Source organism: Thunnus albacares, chromosome 1 (assembly GCF_914725855.1).
Source record: "Thunnus albacares chromosome 1, fThuAlb1.1, whole genome shotgun sequence".
Taxonomy (NCBI): domain Eukaryota; kingdom Metazoa; phylum Chordata; class Actinopteri; order Scombriformes; family Scombridae; genus Thunnus; species Thunnus albacares.
The window spans coordinates 1,453,537-1,472,571 of record NC_058106.1 but is presented as its reverse complement, the minus strand read 5'-3'; the positions used below and the strand labels follow the sequence as shown (position 1 = coordinate 1,472,571).

The window sequence follows — 19,035 nt, the reverse complement described above, 5'->3', positions numbered from 1 at the left end:
GACACAGATGTTCATTTCAATGGGGGACAGAGGGGAATCCGACTTCCAAGTAATTGTTCTATATTTGACAACACATAAAGCCATTTTTAAATACTTTTTCATATTTTAATTTCATAAATTATAGATTTCTGGAACTTCCGGGGTGTGAGGAAGGAAGTTGTAGTGTATCAATCTGTATCTAGCTTGACACAAGTCTGACCAAGTCAGAGTAACAAGTATGAAATATTTTAAATTCCTAAATCAAATCAAATCAAACAAATAAATTATGTATGCATTTAGTGTCATAATTAAATGAAAAATATATATTATATGATAATCATTTAGCCTTTTGTCTTTAATTACTGAATGAATGGTTTTGATTGTGACATGAATTTTCCATGCAAGTAGTATTAATACTTGTAGTGATTGTGTAATACTGGCTTTTAGTGTGCAGTTGATCTAAATGCTGTCTCAGGAGCTCATCTTAAAAAGTCAAAAAAATCTGGATTGCATTAGTGTTGACAAAAAATGTTGTCCATGAACAGCTTCCAAAATATCAAAACCCTTCAAACCAGACATGTACTGTAATTAAAAAGAAGAACATGCTTGTGTACCTGTGCCACTGCTGATGATGGTCTGCTGTTGACACTTTTTGAAGTGGAAGCATTTGACAGCCACCGGCTGGTCACAGTATCGGGCTCGGTAGATGATAGTCCCACTGCCACCCTGGCCAAGGATGTTACTCTCTTCCTCAGAGTACTTCAGCTGTGTCCTCTCCAAAAAGAGCCTAACACACACACGTGCACACGCACACAGACACACACACACACACACAGGCTCTTGTTTATCATTAAGTCCCAAACCTGGAACAGACATTTTGGGTAACCCAGAGTCAGGTGAGGAGATTCAGTCAATTTCATGTCTGTGGGTCCAGCACACAATAGATCCCGGACATGTTTAGCCTAGCTTAGCACAGGAATGGAAGCAGGGGGAAACCGCTAGCCTAGCTCCATCAAGAGTGAATGACCATGCCATCCCAAAACTCCAAAGTTGTTTTATTTACACTGTATCTTGTATATTTTCACTTTTAGACAAAGAAAACAAGACATTGTGGTTTTACAACAGTTAGATTTGGAGGTCATTTCTGCTGGGTGCAGGGACAGCACTCTCGATTTCAATAGTCCTGTTCAAAGGCTTGACATGCCCCAGGCCTATCTCTGCACAGAGATGAAACCCCAAAATGTCAGTTCCTTGGACCTTATTCTCACCCCTGCAGACTGAAAGGTCAAGAAATACAAGCAGTCTTGATCTGACAGGTTGGAAACAAACCTCTGTTGTAAACATCCATCACTGTTTACAGACCCACTTCCCCCTTCAGCTTTGATCTGCTGTACTCACTGTATTTGTGTATACATAGTTTTCTTGTACTTTCCTGATTACTAACAACATTTCAGGTGCACTCACTTTCAGTCTGATTTCCAAATTAAGTGGTTCAGATCATCTGGATAAACTGTTTGTCTGTTTGTTTACAACCTGTCTAATCATCTGACTGTGCTCCCAGATCCCAGTTATTAATTTGATGAGTATTGTAAGCCTCAGGTAACCAGCTGGAAGCAGATGGGTTGTGCATTTAGGCTGCGGGGGTAGGGGCCATAGCGACCCGCAGTGAGAAAGTTGAACCAGAATTAACTTTTGGAGAAATGCAACCTATAACTCTGCGGTGGCCAATCACAGCTGGTGATCAGACTGATAAGAGCTGTAACCCTGCAATGGGGGAGGACAAAACATTACTAGGAAGAGGGGGGGCATTCCTCTTCATTTGATAACGTTAAAAATAACGTTAAGCTTTGCTGTTGTCTCCCCAACTCATTTTAAAAAAGACGAGAGAAAGATAAAGAGAGAGAGAGAGAGAGAGAGAGAGAGAGAGAGAGAGAGTGAGAGAGAGAGTGGCTGAAGAGAGTGAGCAGTGGTAGTGAGAAAGATGAATGAGAGGAATAAAATGTTGGTGTCCGGCCTGGGTTCTTCACATAGAAATCAGTCCACAGGCAACCGGGTTGCAACTGTTACAGGCAACCGAGAGAGTTGGGGAAGGTCTCATTTTTTAAGTTACGTTACAACCCACTCTTCACTCATTGGCAAGAAAAAATTATTAACACATGTAAATTGCTTACACCATCATCTTAAAAATGTAACAAGAATGATGTCATAGTTTTCATATCAGAACCAGCCACATTGCTTCCTCAAGTTCTCCACTGCATTGAACAATTTGGTACTGTTTCTGGTTACAAAGTAAATACTAGCATGAGTGAACTGTTCCCTCTAAATGTTGCTGTCAAGGATCTCCCTCCCTAAGCTGCTCCATTCAAACTAGCTAAAATGAATTTGAAAAACTTGGAGTCATAATTGCATGAAAAATTTTAGAACTCTACTCCTGAGTGCGCTAGATTTAACTTCATGCATTGATCCTCCCTCCCCTGTCTCTTGCAGGTCGCATTAACTCAGTAAAAATGAATGTATTGCCCAAGTTTCTCTGTCTCTTTCAGGTGATCCCAATCTTTATTCCCAAGTCCTTTTTTAAAATCTTAGACCAAGCCATTACTACCCCTTTTAGGATATGAAAGACACTTTTATAGATGCCAAAAGCATTAGGGGGACTTGGCCCTTCTGAACTTCCAAGTATATTATTGGGCAGCAAATATATACAACATCCTGCACTGGCTCCATTGTCATTATGGCCTTAGCGTCTGGGTTCCTACCTGAGGGGTGTTCCATCAATGCAGCTAAAGAAAGCTGAGCTTACTTGAAAAAGCCTGGCTAGAATTAACGTCAACTTTCACTTGAGGCTCATGCTGTTCTACTAACACAGCTTAGCCCTGTCTAGTCAATGCTAACTCTAGCCAGGCTGGAATAAGCTTGCAGTGTATGCATGCACAGAGTACATAAGCAGCCCAGAACAGTCAATGGTCGAAAAGACCATAATACTATGTTGCAAAAAGGGGCAAAAACTAAAGCGGTGTTCTTCTCAGCAGCAGAACAAATCTGCTGATGAAACTTTATGAAGAACATAAAGAAGTGTTCACTAAAAAGGCCAATACTGCCAGAGGTGAGGGAAATGGCTTGGTACAAAATTGATGACTGATTAAATCTATACCTGTAGGCGGGTACTGATGGTCTAAAGGTTAGAAGAGCAAACTTATTACTAGAAGGCTGACAGTTCGATCCTTGCATCTGGCTTGATGGATCTGGGTGGGGAAAGTGAAGAGCAGTGCTTGTCCCTGTTCGTGGTTTTATCTTTATTCATTAATAAATGAGCAGTCAGTTATCTGAGTGCTCATTTCAATGCAGTGTGTGCAGAGTTTTGAAGCAGTGGGTTCTGACATTTGCCAATGACAAGTTCCTTCTTTTCCCCGGCGGCAGAACAGACGAAGAGAGCAGTGATCCATTCCTTCTTTCCCCTCTTTTATTGTCAAAAACTTTGAGGAGACTACATTTTTCACTGAGAGAAAATGACTTTTTTCCCCATCATGATTTCAATGTGCATGCAGCAACAGCCTCAAGTAGGCAATAATGGTGCTTCAGCTGCTTATAATGGGAGTAAAGTACAAAAAATAGGTTTACCATAGTTTAAAATGTTTTTACACATGTTGTCATGTATGAGGAGACCCAAAATGAACACTACTTGATTTCTATCGGTGAATTATTTAAACAGCATAAACTTTGTATAGGAATGATTCTGTCCAAAGCTTTTTGATCCACATAAGCAGCTGATCACTGTATCTGTGATCACTATAAGTGGTTTCCACTGTATACATTTAAACACATGAGAAGGTCATGGTTTGGACTTTACTTAATTTTCTTTTTGTCTTCACAGCTTGAACAAAATGAGTGAATGAAAAAATAAATACATAACTTCAAAACAATGTTGGCACACTTTTATTTCTTAAATTATAAATGCTGAGCTTTTAAATAAAAGGCTTCACTCCAACACAAAAGTGACCATGAATTAAATGGGGATTAATTGAAGTTTTTTTGTAAAACAGTTCTTTCATTTTATGTATTTCAAAACGAAGTGATGTGAGTGTGAAAAGACACTTCGCGGAAACGTCTTTTGGGATTCTATTTCCTCTGTCAGACATTCTTTGACACGTAGCTAAATTAAGCCTGACAGTTAGCCTGTCATGGAGCAGGCTAGTTCTACTGAATAAGTTGCCATGGTTAAAATTGGCATTAAAGGAACTGCATTAAGCTGGTTTAAGTCCTATTTATCAGACCGATTTCAGTTTGTACATGTTAATGATGAATTCTCCGTGAAGGCAAAAGTTAGACACGGAGTTCCACAAGGTTCTGTACTTGGACCAATTCTATTCACCTTATATATGCTTCCTTTAGGTAATATTATTAGGAAACACTCCATAAATTTTCATTGTTACGCAGACGATACCCAATTATATTTATCAATGAAGCCAGATGAACCCAATCAGTTAAACAAACTCCAAACATGCCTTAACGACATAAAGACCTGGATGACCTGCAATTTTCTACTACTAAATTCAGATAAAACTGAAGTTATTGTGCTTGGCCCTAAACACCTTAGAAACACATTATCTAATGATAAAGCTGCTCTGGATGGCATTACCCTGGCCTCCAGCACCACTGTAAGGAATCTGGGAGTTATCTTTGATCAGGATATGTCCTTTAACTCCCACATAAATCAAATTTCAAGGACTGCCTTTTTTCACTTACGTAATATCTCAAAAGTCAGGCACATCCTGTCCCTAAAAGATGCAGAAAAACTAGTTCACGCATTTGTTACTTCTAGGCTGGATTATTGCAATTCCTTATTATCAGGCTGCCCTAACAAGTCTCTAAAGACTCTCCAGCTGGTCCAGAACGCAGCTGCACGTGTATTGACTAAAACTAGAAAAAGAGATCACATTTCTCCCATTTTAGCTTCACTACATTGGCTTCCTGTAAAATCTAGAATAGAATTTAAAATCCTTCTCCTAACTTACAAAGCCCTTAATGGTCAGGCACCATCATATCTTGAAGAGCTCATAATACCGTATTATCCCACTAGAACACTGCGCTCCCAGTATGCAGGCTTACTGGTGGTCCCTACAGTCTTTAAAAGTAGAATGGGAGGCAGAGCCTTCAGCTATCAGGCTCCTCTTCTATGGAACCATCTACCGGATTCAGTCCGGGGTGCAGACACCCTCTCTATGTTTAAGAGTAGGCTTAAAACTTTCCTTTTTGATAAAGCTTATAGTTAGGGCCGACCAGGCTCGCCTTGGATCAGCCCTTAGTTATGCTGCTATAGGCCTAGACTACTGGGGGACTTCCCATGATGCACTGAGCTCCTCTCTCCTCCTCCTCCTCTCCATCTGTATGCATTCATGTAACATCAATGCATGTCACTAACTTTGCTTCTTCCCCGGAGTTTTTTGTGCTTTCTCATCTCACAGAAAAACCTGACTCCCGGGCCGAACCTTCGCGGTCCTTCACAGTCCTGATGGCATCCTTCCCTGTCTGTTGATGCTTGTGCTTGTTGTTGTTTGTTGTTGTCATTGTTTTTCTTCTGTCCCCCCTCCCCCTTTCCCTCTCTCTTTCTCTCTCTCAACCCAACCGTTCAAAGCAGATGGCCGCCCACCAAGAGCCGGGGTCTGCTTGAGGTTTCTACCCGTTAAAGGGGAGTTTTTCCTTACCGCTGTCGCCAAGTGCTTGCTCATGGGGGAACTGTTGGGTCTCTGTAAATTAAAGAGTACGGTCTTGACCTGCTCTATGTGAAAAGTGCCTTGAGATGACTTCTATTGTGATATGGCGCTATATAAATAAAGATTGATTGATTGATTGATTGATGGTTACTGAGCTGGGAATCATATAAGCCGCAGTGATGGAACAGAGCTCTCACTTAAATTAGCGAGGCTTATCGAAATAAGCCAGGCTTTTTCTTTATCCAGCTTGAGGGAACACCCCTCTGGGTACAGATGGAGGAAGCGTTGTACAGACCAACGTCCTTTATGGCACTAGCTTGTGACTCACTATCTATGTCACCTTCTAATCTAAATCATAGACCAGTAGTGAGTCAATCACTGTGAATACTGAAACAGTTGAAACGCCACTATGGAAATCAGTGTTGGGCCTCAAACCATGAGGTCACACAGAGAGGGCCTAAATGTAACCTGTGAGGCCTGACCACGAGGTACTTGTTCCTTTGTTTCCCCCGAGACAAAGGAATAACGCCAAAATGCTGCTTACAGACAATGGGAGTCCATTGCAAACTCCATTTCCAAGGATGCTTTGCGATTTTCACACCTCAGCAGGGAGCAGTCAACATACAGTCTCATTGGCGGAGACGCTCCTGCACAGCAGAGCGTCCTGATGATGCAGCCATGACATCACCGCCCCTTTAAAAACTGAACGTGCCCTGAAGCACATGCCTTTCCCATGTCACTGAGCTAGGGGTAACTTCTGTCCCTCTGACTCGGCTGACTAAAGGGGGTACCCCACGCACGTGTTTTCCCCTCATCAAAGACTACCCTCGCTGGACGAGACGAGACTTCACCCGTGTTCACCCAAACACATTTCCAGATCCGAGAGAGACCGCTGCTGCAACCAGCGTCCTCAAATTCCCTTGAAGGAAAAAACTTCTTCACCGAGTCGACTCTGCTGTTCTCTCCACCACGCCACCGAGAGCCAGCTGCCATGCTTTTCGCTGACCGTGCAAGAACGGCCACCATCTGCATCCGAGCCCTGGACAAAGCCAGCTTTCTGAAGCGACCAAGTAAGAGGCATAGGTCTGGGCAGAGGCAGTGTTAATTGTGTGTTCTTATCAGCATCAGTTGCTGCTGTTTAGCATTTAGCTCTTAGCTTTGCTATTGTTTGTTGTGCTGTTGACGGACCGCCGAGTCCATTTTTCCTGCTTTACTCTGAGGAGTATTTTAAGTTTGCTGCCTGTTTAGTTGTGTTCACCACGCTAGACTGTTTTGTGTTTGTCCCGCTCGGGACTACTGCTGTGTTTGTGCCATCGTGAGTGAGAAAGTAAATTGCTTTGTCGATCAGAAACCAGACAATGTGCGTTACAGACTGCCGCTTCTCTTCCTCTCACGATCGCTTTCTCTCCTTCTTCCCTTTCTCTTCTGACTGACACATACACGCACACACATACATACACGCACCGACATCTTTTTGCGCATCTGATGGTCAGATAATGCTTCGCTTTCCCTGTCCTTATCCGCCATCAGACACGTGTGTTTTTCACAGAAGTGGGTGAGTGCGAGACGCCATCCACCAGGCGGCGCCATCTTGCTTCTGTCTAACCAAGACACCGCTATACTTCTGCCATCCGGTTCTCGCGCGACATGACTTCCTCCCATAGTCACGTCCGTGTCGCAGACCGACGACGTCATCACGTCAGGCCCTGTCGCCATCTTGTCACTCACACGCACGCACGCACGCACGCACGCACGCGCACACACACACACACACACACACACACACACACACACACACACACACACACACACACACACACACACACACACACACACACACACACACGCATGCATGCATGCATTCCCCTGCATGTGTCCAACCCTGTACATAGCTGTTATGTTTTGTTTGGTAGGATTAGATTTTAGAATAGTTGTTTATTGAATGAAGCATTTGTTAACTTTGTTAATTTTGCTAAGTTTAATAAACACTGCTATATCTTTAAAGAGAAGTTCTTCTGTCATTATTGTGCATAATATTGTGAAAAGTGGCTGATTGAAGGAGTCAGAGCTCGAATTCACCCTTCTCTGTTCACCCTTGAATGTTGATATCTCTCCGATATTAACATTCTAGGTGAACTTCCATTTATGAGACTACCTTGTTTGGTTATTGGTGCCCCGTATTTGTTAATTCATATTAATAATTCTATTAATTGTTATAATTAGTTAATTACCTTTGATAATTATTGCAAATAATCAACTGTGTTCCTCACAGATGCAACAGTTGGTGCCCGAATTATTAAGGTTAACAATATCTTATTTTCATACTATCTTATTTTCATATGCACTACTGCCCATCCCAACATCAGCAATCCCAATACTCTCTCCCTGCAACAACAATCCAGTTTTCCCTCCATCTTTGAAGGATGCCTTCAGGATGTGGCATAAGACACATATTAAACAATTTAAAGATCTGTATATAGATCAAATGTTTGCCTCCTTCTCTCAACTGTCCCTGAAATTTGCCTGTTTAGATATTTTCAGATTTTTCGTGATTTTGCAAAGAACAGCTTTAAAGATTTTCCATCATTTCCTCCTAAAAATCTGCTAAATAGTATACTAGAGACCAGTATCCACAGCAAAGGACTTGTTTCCCATCTATATGACCAATGACTGATCACAAACTTCACACCATCTAAAGATTTATAAGTAAAACGGCACTGAAAGACTGATTTAGATTACCAGTTTCAAGATGATGAGTGGGACGAAGTCTTACACAGAATCCATTCCTCCATCTGCGCCTGCTACAGTCTTATCCAAGTCCAGCTCATTCATCAAATATACTGGACCAAGGTCAGGACTGACATAAAACTGACATTGGCCCCAAATATGATAGATGCAAGCAGGCTACAGCTACATTAATACACGTTTTGGCTTTGCCTCAAACTATTTACCTTCTGGAAGTCAATCTTTGAATCTATCTCTAAAGTATTAAAAACAACCATTGACACTTACCCACTCATCATTCTCCTTGGCCTCTCACCCAAAAACTACTCCTCTCTCTAAACACCAGAAGGATGCCCTGGCCTTCCTTACCCTAATAGCTAGATGGTTGATTCTTATGGGCTGGAAGTCTATTCAACCACCTTCTCACTTACAGTGGATGAGAGATTTAACAAGCTGCTTACGACATGTAAAGATTAGATATGCTTGGCAAAACAAGGCAGAGAAATGTCATTCTATTTGGGATCTATTTATTTCTCTCTTCTCTTTCAGCCACGGCGAGCTCACTCCTTCCCTGACTCCCCAAGTGAAACTTACTCTTCACTGTGAACCTAAACCAACCTCATACCAACATCCAGAGATATCACTTTTTTCCCCCTTTTTAGGGACTGAGCCCAAAAGGCAGCGGACTACTGTAAAACAGCAGTCCTAATCTAAGGGCGAGGACCCTATTGTTTTTCGTGTGTTTGTTTGTTTGTTTGATTTTTTCTTTCTTTATTATTACACCACTTAAACCCTAAATTTGACCCCTTAAACATGCTCAAAAACTCACCAAATTTGGCACGTACATCAGGTCCGGTGAAATATTTGATAAAATGTAAAAATTAATCCCCAAAGTGCCAAAACGTGCTCTCTAGCGCCACCTATGTAACTAAAATGGCCACCACAGCCCGTAGGAAAGTTGTAGAGAGATCAAACCAAAACTCAATTATTCGTCTCATCAAGACCTACAAATCATACATTGACACACCTGACCTAAATCCAACAGGAAGTCCGCAATTAGCCTTTCTAAATAAGACTTTGCCCCAATTTTGGCCCCTGAACAAATGCTATCTCCTCTGAGACTTTGTAATAACTTGAACGGTTTGGATTTTATAATGATGATATACAATGGGGAGGCAATCTACGGGCATGAACTTTGTGTCAAACAGAGGCTTCTGACCACTTTCAAACCTCTATCAATGGATTCGCCACAAAATTTCGTACTAAAAAATATGATTTTTAATGTAAGATTCATACAGTCATGGGATTTATAAGGAGATTTCACCAAAAGCGTACTCTAAAATTCTCCTCTCCAACTGCTCCTGGTAATATCACTCCCTCAGTGCTGTGAAACATTCTGCAATACACACTCATAAAATCACAGGAGGAGCAAGAAAAGACTTTAAAACTCACACTCTAATATCTCAAAAACAATAAAAGATAGAAAAAACATGTAAATTCAAGATTTGTAGGTCAAAGTATCCTCATTTAAAGTTCAAATGAAGTCTGTATCTAAAACTATGTGGAAGCCGTAAATGTTCAAAAAGGTGTGGGTTCGCTCACACTCTCCATTCAAATATATGAGTATTTTTCTATGTCCAGATGCAGTTACTTATTATTATTACTACACACCTGACAGTTTACATTTCAATCAAACTTTGACAAGGTCAAGTGGGTTAAAAGTCTTTACTTTTCTAAAAATAGACCTGATGAAAATTAGGAAATTAATTTGTTTTACACAAAAACTCATCAAGAGTTTTCAATTTACTAATTGAAATTCAAGTGAATGGGCCCAAAACTTGCATGACTTTGATGACACAGATGTGAGCAAGACATGTCTCACCCTGCAGACAATTCTCATCCTGTCAATCAAACTTTCAAAATAAAAGCAAACCACACTTGTAAGAAATATCCCTCATTTTTAAAAAGCAAAATGATCTGCTCCCAACGGGCCAGAGTGCAAGGTCCCGACCAACGCTGCTTGCAGCTTTAATTATTCCTTTTTTCCCCCTTAGCCTTGCTTTAGGTGTGTGATAGTGCCTAGTTTAGTAGTTGTCAGTGTAGGTTTTTTTTGGAGGGGGTGGGGATCACTATATGGTTAATCTTTGTTAACTACTGTCATCTCCTGTTTTCTCATTTGCATGAAATTAACACAGTTTTAAAAAAAAAACCCAAAACAAAACAAAATATAGCAAGAATTTGTGTCTAAGACAGGACTTCCAGAAACCTGTCCACACATTTATTTCCAGTAAATTATATTACTGTCTTTTCTACGGCCTCCCCCAAAAACTCTCACACAGCTCATTCAGAACATTCCTGCTGAGTTCTAAAAAAGATGAAGAACAATGAACACGTCACAGCAATCCTCAGGTCTTTGAACTGGCTCCCCGTGTGTTATAGATTAGTATATTAACCCTTTCATGCATAGTAGTCACTACAGTGGACAGCTATTCAAAAGCTGTTTTCTTATATATGCATGGGTTTTGATGGTATAGTTGCACATCAGCCACCACAGTGGACGCTAGTGTGTCATCTCATACACTGCATCCATTGGCCAGGAATATCTTGCCAATCCTTCTATGGTAGTAGACCCTTGCAGGTAAATACAATTTTGTAACATCAAGTAACAACTAAGTATTGATTGTATGTTGGGAGAAAATGACGATTAATCATCTGTCCACTGAGTTGAACATCATGCATCGCTGACTAAATATAGTCAGCGATGCATGATGTTCTACACTACAATTATACTATTACTGCAACTTTGTTGTTCTTGAAAATACTTCATCTGGAGTAACTTTTTTGGCTGTAAATCAATTGATTTATGTTATTAGAATGTAATTTACAGTTTTGAAGGGGCTAAGGATACTGAGGGAGCTGAGGATGCTGAGGGGGCTGAGTGGGTTAAGGATCCTGAGGGTGCTGAGGGGGATAAGGATGTTGAGGGGGCTGAGGATGCTGAGGGAATGTCTGGCACCTCAAAAGAATGTCTGGGTTAGAAAAGAAGGATCTTGTGCACTTCAAGTCATCTGTAGCTCATGTGCTAATAAATGCAGTAAGACAGAGGGAAGAGCCTGAGGAGTCAGGAACAAGGTTCAATGCTTTTGCATTGCATTGAACAGTATTAGAATATGTTGAAATATGTTAAAACATTAGTTTAACAGCTTTGAAAATATATATTATTTTACAGTTTTCAAATAATATATCATTTTATTCATTGGTTTGTTAAATAAATATTCCTGAAGTTGAAAACGCATGCTGTCCACCTGAGTGGACATGTGAAAAACTCCTTGAAAATGTTTTAAAAAATGAAGTTAATTTTTTTTTCATGCCTAAAGGAGAATAAAAACACTTAGGAAAAAAATCCTGACTGAGGTTATCATAATTCATGCATGAAAGGGTTAAGTACTAATGCCAGATCTATGAATCTCTCAATGGTTTAGGACCACTCTGACTGTCTTTTACCGTTTCTTAACCTCTCAGGGCATCAGGCAGCAGTTTGCTGACAGTTCAAAGTAAAAACTAAACACAGAGAAACAACATTTAGTTACTGTGCACCACAGAGCAGCTGGAATAAACTTCCAGAAGACTGAAGACTTGTCCCGACTTCGATTTCCTTAAAGTCCTGGTTAAAAGTTTTTATATTCTCCATGGCCTTTTACTACACATTAAGCACTCATCATGATCTGACCTGCACTTACATCTTGACCTTGATCTTTATTACTCTTTTTTCATCTTTTTAAATTTCTTTTAAAAGATTTCCATCTTTTCAAATTATATTTTAATGTTTTATGTATTTCCTTATTGTTTTCAATGCATTATGCAAACACTTGAATTGCCTCTGTGTCTGATGAATCTGTCTTTTAATCAAACATGTACTTTCATAAGAATCTAGTTTGAATCTCAATTGATATCCTCAAAGTTAACACCAAACAATGTGCAGAAATCTCCCATGAATAATATCATTCTGGTGGAAAACAGTGACTTCTTGAAATGCATTGGTAAATGGTTAGACTGACAGACATTGATAATTGACACAAAATGTAAGCTGTACTACAAAAATGAAATGTTCTGTTAAGTATATGTGTCAGAATATTCACATCTGTCAACACAAAGACTCAGATTACTCCCTATCCTAACCTCAACATTAACCATGTTGTTTATTGGTCACATCTGGCACATCTTGGGGCCTCTCTTCCCCTACAGGCTGACAGTACTGTATAGCTGCATTCCTCCAATGTCCCCTCTATCCGTCTACCATCCGCTGCTCACAGGCCTTTGATGTACTGCTTCAACCCCAGGGACAACATAAACCAGTCAAGATGGCAGCTTATATGAGCACTAGCCCTTGGCCAGAGGCCACTCTAAATGGTGACACAGTTTAATGTTAATTCTGAAAATGGTTTCATTAAAGGCCAAACATCTGGATGTAAATCTGCAAGAACATTACTGTATGGTCTGAGATGACATTAGCTTTAAATTACATTTCAACTGAGTTCAGCACTGCATCAAAGCTAATTCAGTCATATTTCAATAGACTGTTATTTTATATCTGTCTACATATCTGTCAACATTTACAATTGCAATTTACAATTTCATTTAGCAGATGCTTTTATCCAAAGCAACATACATCTGAGAGTGGATACACAAGCAGGGATCTAGTCAGGAGAGAACAACATGAGTAAGTGCCATAAAGCTAAGTTTGAGTCCGATAGGATGTAGATGCCAACAGGCGGTGCACAGATGCAATGCATAGTGTGCATAGATTGCATTTTTGTATTTTTGCTTTTCCCCTTCCTTCAGTCCATCAAGTACAGAGGTGTTCACAAAAGAGTAGGGTCTTCAGTCTTTTCGTAAAGATTGAGAGGGACTCTGCAGATGGAACAGAGTTTGGTAACTCATTCCACCACCAGGGAACTACAGAGGAGAAGAGTCTAGCTAGCGACTAAAGGCGCTGCTGTGGTGGTGGTACCAGACACCTTTCATTGGTAGAACGTAGTGAGCGGGAGGGGGTGTAGACCTGAATGAGGGAGTTCAAGTAGGCGGGAGCTGTTTTAGTTGCTGTTTTGTAAGTGAGTGTCAGGGTTTTGAATTTGATGTGGGCAGCAACTATTTGTTTTACACTCATTGTGCTCTGTTCAAACACTACAATATATTATCAACTTACTTTTTTCCTACTACCTTTTGAGAACCCACTGAATGGTTGTCATCAGCGGATGGAGTTTTTGCTCAGTTGTCATGGACATTAATCGTCATCGATTCAACTGTCATCTCCATAACAACTCCATGTGGAAGACTGTGAGATGTGATTGCAATCTCTGGAAAAAAGCTAAGAAGTGGATCTTGAATGATTTTATCAAACCTTCAATAAAGTTACAGTCTGACCCCTGCTTTAAATCAACTGCATGTAACCATCGTAACAATACTGATGCAAGTTTCCATGGCTAACTAATCTACTGACACCTTGGATTAAAGTGACCAAAACACACTATAAAAATAAAAGATAATCTAAACATCTCCTTCCTTTGGTAGGTGACCATGGTACAAGCATAATAATGCAGCCTGAGGTGGCCCAATATTTAGAAATAAATTAACTCAATGCAGTGTGTTGTGTGGTGGAGACCTTGTCCAATATTGTCTAATATCATATCTTAGTATCGCATGTTCACCTCCAACTTTAAGCTCCATATTGGAGATGAATGAAACAGACTGTCTGTCACATTTTTAGTAAAAGACTATTGGCCAAAGCTAACCCTAGTGTGTGAACACTAGTACTAGTATGCAGCTGTAAAAGTGGATGATGTTAGCTGGTGGTGGCACTCATGTTTATTCCAATATCCATCTTACATTCTTGAAGAGCTCGAGTACAACACATTTTTGCTATTGTACAAATATTTGGAGAGGTTGTTTATCTATAGCAGCAAACATTTCCATGTCTGTGCTATTTTACAGAGACAGAGATGCTTGCGCAACTGATGCCCCCATCCCTCCATGCACACTGTTTCTGAGTACATCATGAACAGTGTATGTATGTGTGTGTAGGACACAGACTGAATGCTTATTCTAACAGTTGAAAGAGTGGCGGCCTCCCTTGAGCCCTGACAATACATCAACAGATGCTGTCACTGGCAAGGAATCTACTGAAACTCATTATACAAACAAAGCCCAGGAGAGCTGCCGACTGTCACTGTGTGTGTGTGTGCATGTGGCAGTTACTTAGTATGTACAGTGTGAGTCATCCAACTCCTGTGGAATCTAACTGGTGGAAAGATCAGCGAGCCAGTCCAGTGAGTGGCTGTGAAAATCCTCTGCATCACACAGATCACATCTGCTATTAAAGATCAACACTAAAAAGGTATACAAGCCTCATCTCGTCTTTATACAATAAACCACTGTTTCTCAACTGTGAATCGGTGGACTCTTAAGCTTCATTTCTACTCCTGAGCGGACGGCTGTAGACACCATGGATGGGTAGTTGTTCTGTTTATACTACCTTCTGGGGTCCGTTTGGAGGACACGTTCCACACATGCACAGTAGATTGCCAGAACAGAGCGTTGTGCCCGCGCAGGCTGCTGCAAACAGGTCCATGTGGACACAACAAATTGCAGGTACATGGATGTCCGCACAGAGCCTATGCGAACACCCTCTGATGACGACATTTACGTCATGCGGACCCTCATGGACCCGCAGACCTGGAAACTATAATTTCAGCTTTAATGGTCCTAGTAGGTATTGTCAGGAGTGAGATTTTTTATCATTTAAGTTAGACTAATACTAACATATACTGATACACACATTTATACTAATATATATATATATATATATATATATATATATATATATATATATATATATATATATATCAATATCCTCTTGTTAAAATGATTGAAAGGGTCTCAGTGTGTGTCTAACATTCAGTCCTCAAGATACAGGCCAGCAACAGATTAGACAAGCCTGGCACTGAGCCTGTACACTTTGTCTACGTCAGCTGTGTAGTGAAAGCATCATCAGTTCTCAGTCAGTGTCACACGGGAAACATTCAGCCATAGTACTGCTGTGCACTCTACAGTTGGAAGAAAAAAGACCTGAAGCCTAAAACAACACTTACGCACATAATGCAGGCCTGTGTAAACAGTATTGATAAAAACTGAAGCTTATCTTCTCACACACAGACGTGTGTGAGATGCATCTAAAAGATGTCTACTGTAGGTTAATGTCCAGTGCCCCACCAATATATGTTCACCAGACAGCACTGAGAGTTTTTTTTTTTTTTTAAACACTGTAAAAATTTACCACTCTTTACTTATCTTGCTCACTCTTTGTGATGGCCAAATTTGACAGATCCTTTTCAAAAATATTTATGTTAAAACATGAATATTGGCAGATATAACCTTTATCAGATTTATTTGAACTCTCAAATGTGCAGTGTCACATCCTGTTATGGTTCCAACAGATCTCAGCCATTACTGTGGTGACTATAGTATCATTAGAACCGATGTCAATCCTTCTTGTTAAGATTTGAAGTTGTAATAAACCAGAGATATCCTTTGACAAATTCCAAGGAAAGTGCAGTCTTGGCAGAGGTATGTGCTCTGTGAGTGCTTTCAGTGTATTGTTCAGTGATTTGTGAGGCCTGGTGGATTGAGCTGTATAGCAGATTAGTGTGACTGCTTTGGGTTGGAAGCAAGATTTAATATGCATTGTTCTTAAAATCAGCTTTACTGGTGGAACAATGTTCTTAAATACCTTGAATAGAAAATGTTTGTTCCAAGTGTAACAGGACGAGGAAGCATACTTTGCATCCTATCTGTTAGTATGCGTACATCACCATTATACTGTACAGTTGTGAATTAGGAAGAGCTATTTCCGGTGCCCCTGGTTCCGTAAGTAAAAACCCTGTCAATTTTTCCATGAACAATATTAGTGACAAAGTTTGAGCACTTCTATGGCTTGGATCAGCATGAAACTTTCCCAGTTGAATCATCAGTACAAAAGATGGACAACTGCATTAAAAATGTCTGGTTCAGTACAATTTTGAATTCATTACCGCTCTCTCCAATTTGCACTTCTGACTTGCTTCTTCTCCATACCAATGGCGGCTGAAGCTCATGGGTATTGTAGTATTTTTAGCCATCCGTCAAAATGACAGACAAATCGTGATTTCTCAGAACCCAAGTTGAAATTACTGGTGGTCATAATATTAACCTCTATGATTCTTTTATCATCCATGTTTCTATGCTCAGTAACATTCCACTTTGCAACTCTGTTTAACATAATAGTGAGAGGTTACCGTGCAGGGAAGTCAGTCATGAAGAGCTCTGGGACCAGCTCCTGGAGGGGGACTGGCTGGTCTGGGTGCTGAGGACACATGATGTGCTCCTTCTCCACTGCAGCCAGCACACAGTCCTCCATGTTAAAGTAATGAACCCGTGCTCCTCCTCCTCTGTCATCTGCTGGGTTCTCGGTCTGGTTCTGTTGCCACAGTGGGGCACAAAGGGGACAGGGAGCATACTGCTCTATGAGGAGACTCCCATCACTCTCACTGGCTGTCAAAGCTACAAGAAAAGACAAAAAAGCAGAGTGATCCTGTACATGTTGTTTACTGAAGAGCTGTTGCAAGAACATACGTCAGACTGGTAGCAGCTTTGCTCTTACTACCGTAATGTGATTTAGACAGTAATAATACAATAATTATGTTGAGTTTTTCAAGTTGTAAGATCGATTTGAACAAGTTATCTTTTCTTCTATTAAATGTTACGATGGGAGAGCTTAATTGAGATCAGTAGTTCCTAAAAGGGAAGTGCAGCTCAGTGCACTGTTGATGCTTATACTACACTGCAAGGAAAGCATAGAAGTCTGTAAAAGGACTGCTGGGTAAATGTAAAGCAGACAATGAACCAAACATCACAGGTGCAAAAACTAGGACAAGAATATATGTTGAGGCTCCATGAGAACTTTTGGCTAAAATATTTGTATAAAACTGAAAACCTTTTTCCCTTCATCCACATGCTCTGATTGATTCCCACAACACATATGTATGATGTGATCAATCAATCAATCATCATCTCCTATTGAGCTACGTCTTATGATTTATTATGGCTCCATTTACATATAACCCACCTATAACCCGTTTTTTCCTGTTTTTTCCCGTTCCCCTAACCCGTTTCCTCATCAAATCGACAATTAGAATAGAATTTAAACCAAAACCAGAAAATAACTTGTTTTTCGCTTGTCTGTCTAAAAACATATTTGCTGGATAGTTCCCTCTGTTCTGTCAAGTTGATAACTACAATTTTTAGTTTTGCTGTGCTGTTCGACATAATGGAGCTCAGTATTTATCAGAATGGCTGCTTTACAGTATGAACCTGGACTGTGTGTGTGACCTATTTGATGTGTAGAAGAACACACTGTTATGCCTCATGCGTTAATGCGCACAGTGTCTCTCAATGGGGAGAGGCAGCTGCGGGGAGATAACTGCATATATTGGGGCGGCTGTGGCTCAGGAGGTAGAGTGGGTTGTCCACTAATCGGAAGATCAGCGGTTTGATTCCCAGCTCCTCCAGTCTGCATGTCGAAGCGTCCTTGGCCAGGATACTGAACCCCAAATTTCTTCTGATGGCTGTGCCATCAGTGTGTGAATGTGTATGAATGGTCCCTCTGATGGGCAGGTTGGGACCTTGCATGATAGCCCCTGTACCCATTCAGTGTATGAATGTGTGTGAATGGGTGAATGTGACTCATAGTGTAAAAGCGCTTTGAGTGGTCGGAAGACTAGAAAGGTGTTATACAAGTACAGTCCATTTACCATTTACAATCCATATAACATATAAAGTGCTGCTTGAAAGTTTGAGAACCCTTTAGAATTTGCTCTATTTCTGCATAAATGTGATCTAAAACGTGAGAGATTTCAATTCAAGTCCTAAAACTAGATAAAGAGAAATCAGTTAAACAAATGAGACAAAAACCTTAAATTTGTTTATTTATTGAGGAAAATGATCCAATGTAACATATGTGTGCATGGCAAAAGTATGTAAACCTCTAGGATTATCAATTTATTTGAAGGGGAAATTAGAGTCAGGTGTTTCAATCAATGGGATGACAATCAAGTGTGACTCTGGGAGGCCCTGCCTTATTTAAAGAAGAGAAATCTGGGTCTTCACTATCAAAGTCTGAGCTTCGTAACACAGGTTTGTGGAAATGTGTCCTGGCTCAAACAAAGGATATTTCTGAGGAGCTTAGAAGAGGAGTTGTTGATCCTCACCAAGCCGGAAAGCGTTACAAAACCATTTCGAAAGAGTTTGGTCTCCACCAGTCGACTGTCAGGCAGATCGTGTACAAATTGAAGACATCCAACACCATTGTTGCCCTCCCCGGGAGTGGTCGAACAACAAAATCACACCAAGAACAGGCGTGTGATACTCCGGGAGGCCACAAAAGACCCCAGGGTAATGTCTAGGAAACTAAAGGCCTCTCTTGCAGTGGCTACAGTCAATGTTCATGAGTCCACCATCAGGAGGATATTGAACATCAATGGTGTGCATGGCAGAGTCACAAGGAGAAAGCCACTTCTCTCCAAAAAGA

At 40.6% G+C, this 19,035-nt stretch overlaps 1 protein-coding gene across 3 annotated transcripts in view; it reads right to left on the bottom strand.

Annotated features, from left to right (window-relative positions):
- lrrk1 (leucine-rich repeat kinase 1) overlaps nucleotides 1–19,035 on the bottom strand; it is a 164,577-nt gene that overhangs the window by 34,908 nt on the left and 110,634 nt on the right. For all 3 annotated transcript variants that reach the window (XM_044345163.1, XM_044343906.1, XM_044344439.1), the window contains 2 exons: nucleotides 16,745–17,009; nucleotides 594–766 (listed from right to left, as the gene is read on the bottom strand). In XM_044345163.1, coding sequence (XP_044201098.1) covers nucleotides 594–766; nucleotides 16,745–17,009 — 438 coding nt within the window. The remainder of the gene's footprint in view (nucleotides 1–593; nucleotides 767–16,744; nucleotides 17,010–19,035) is intronic.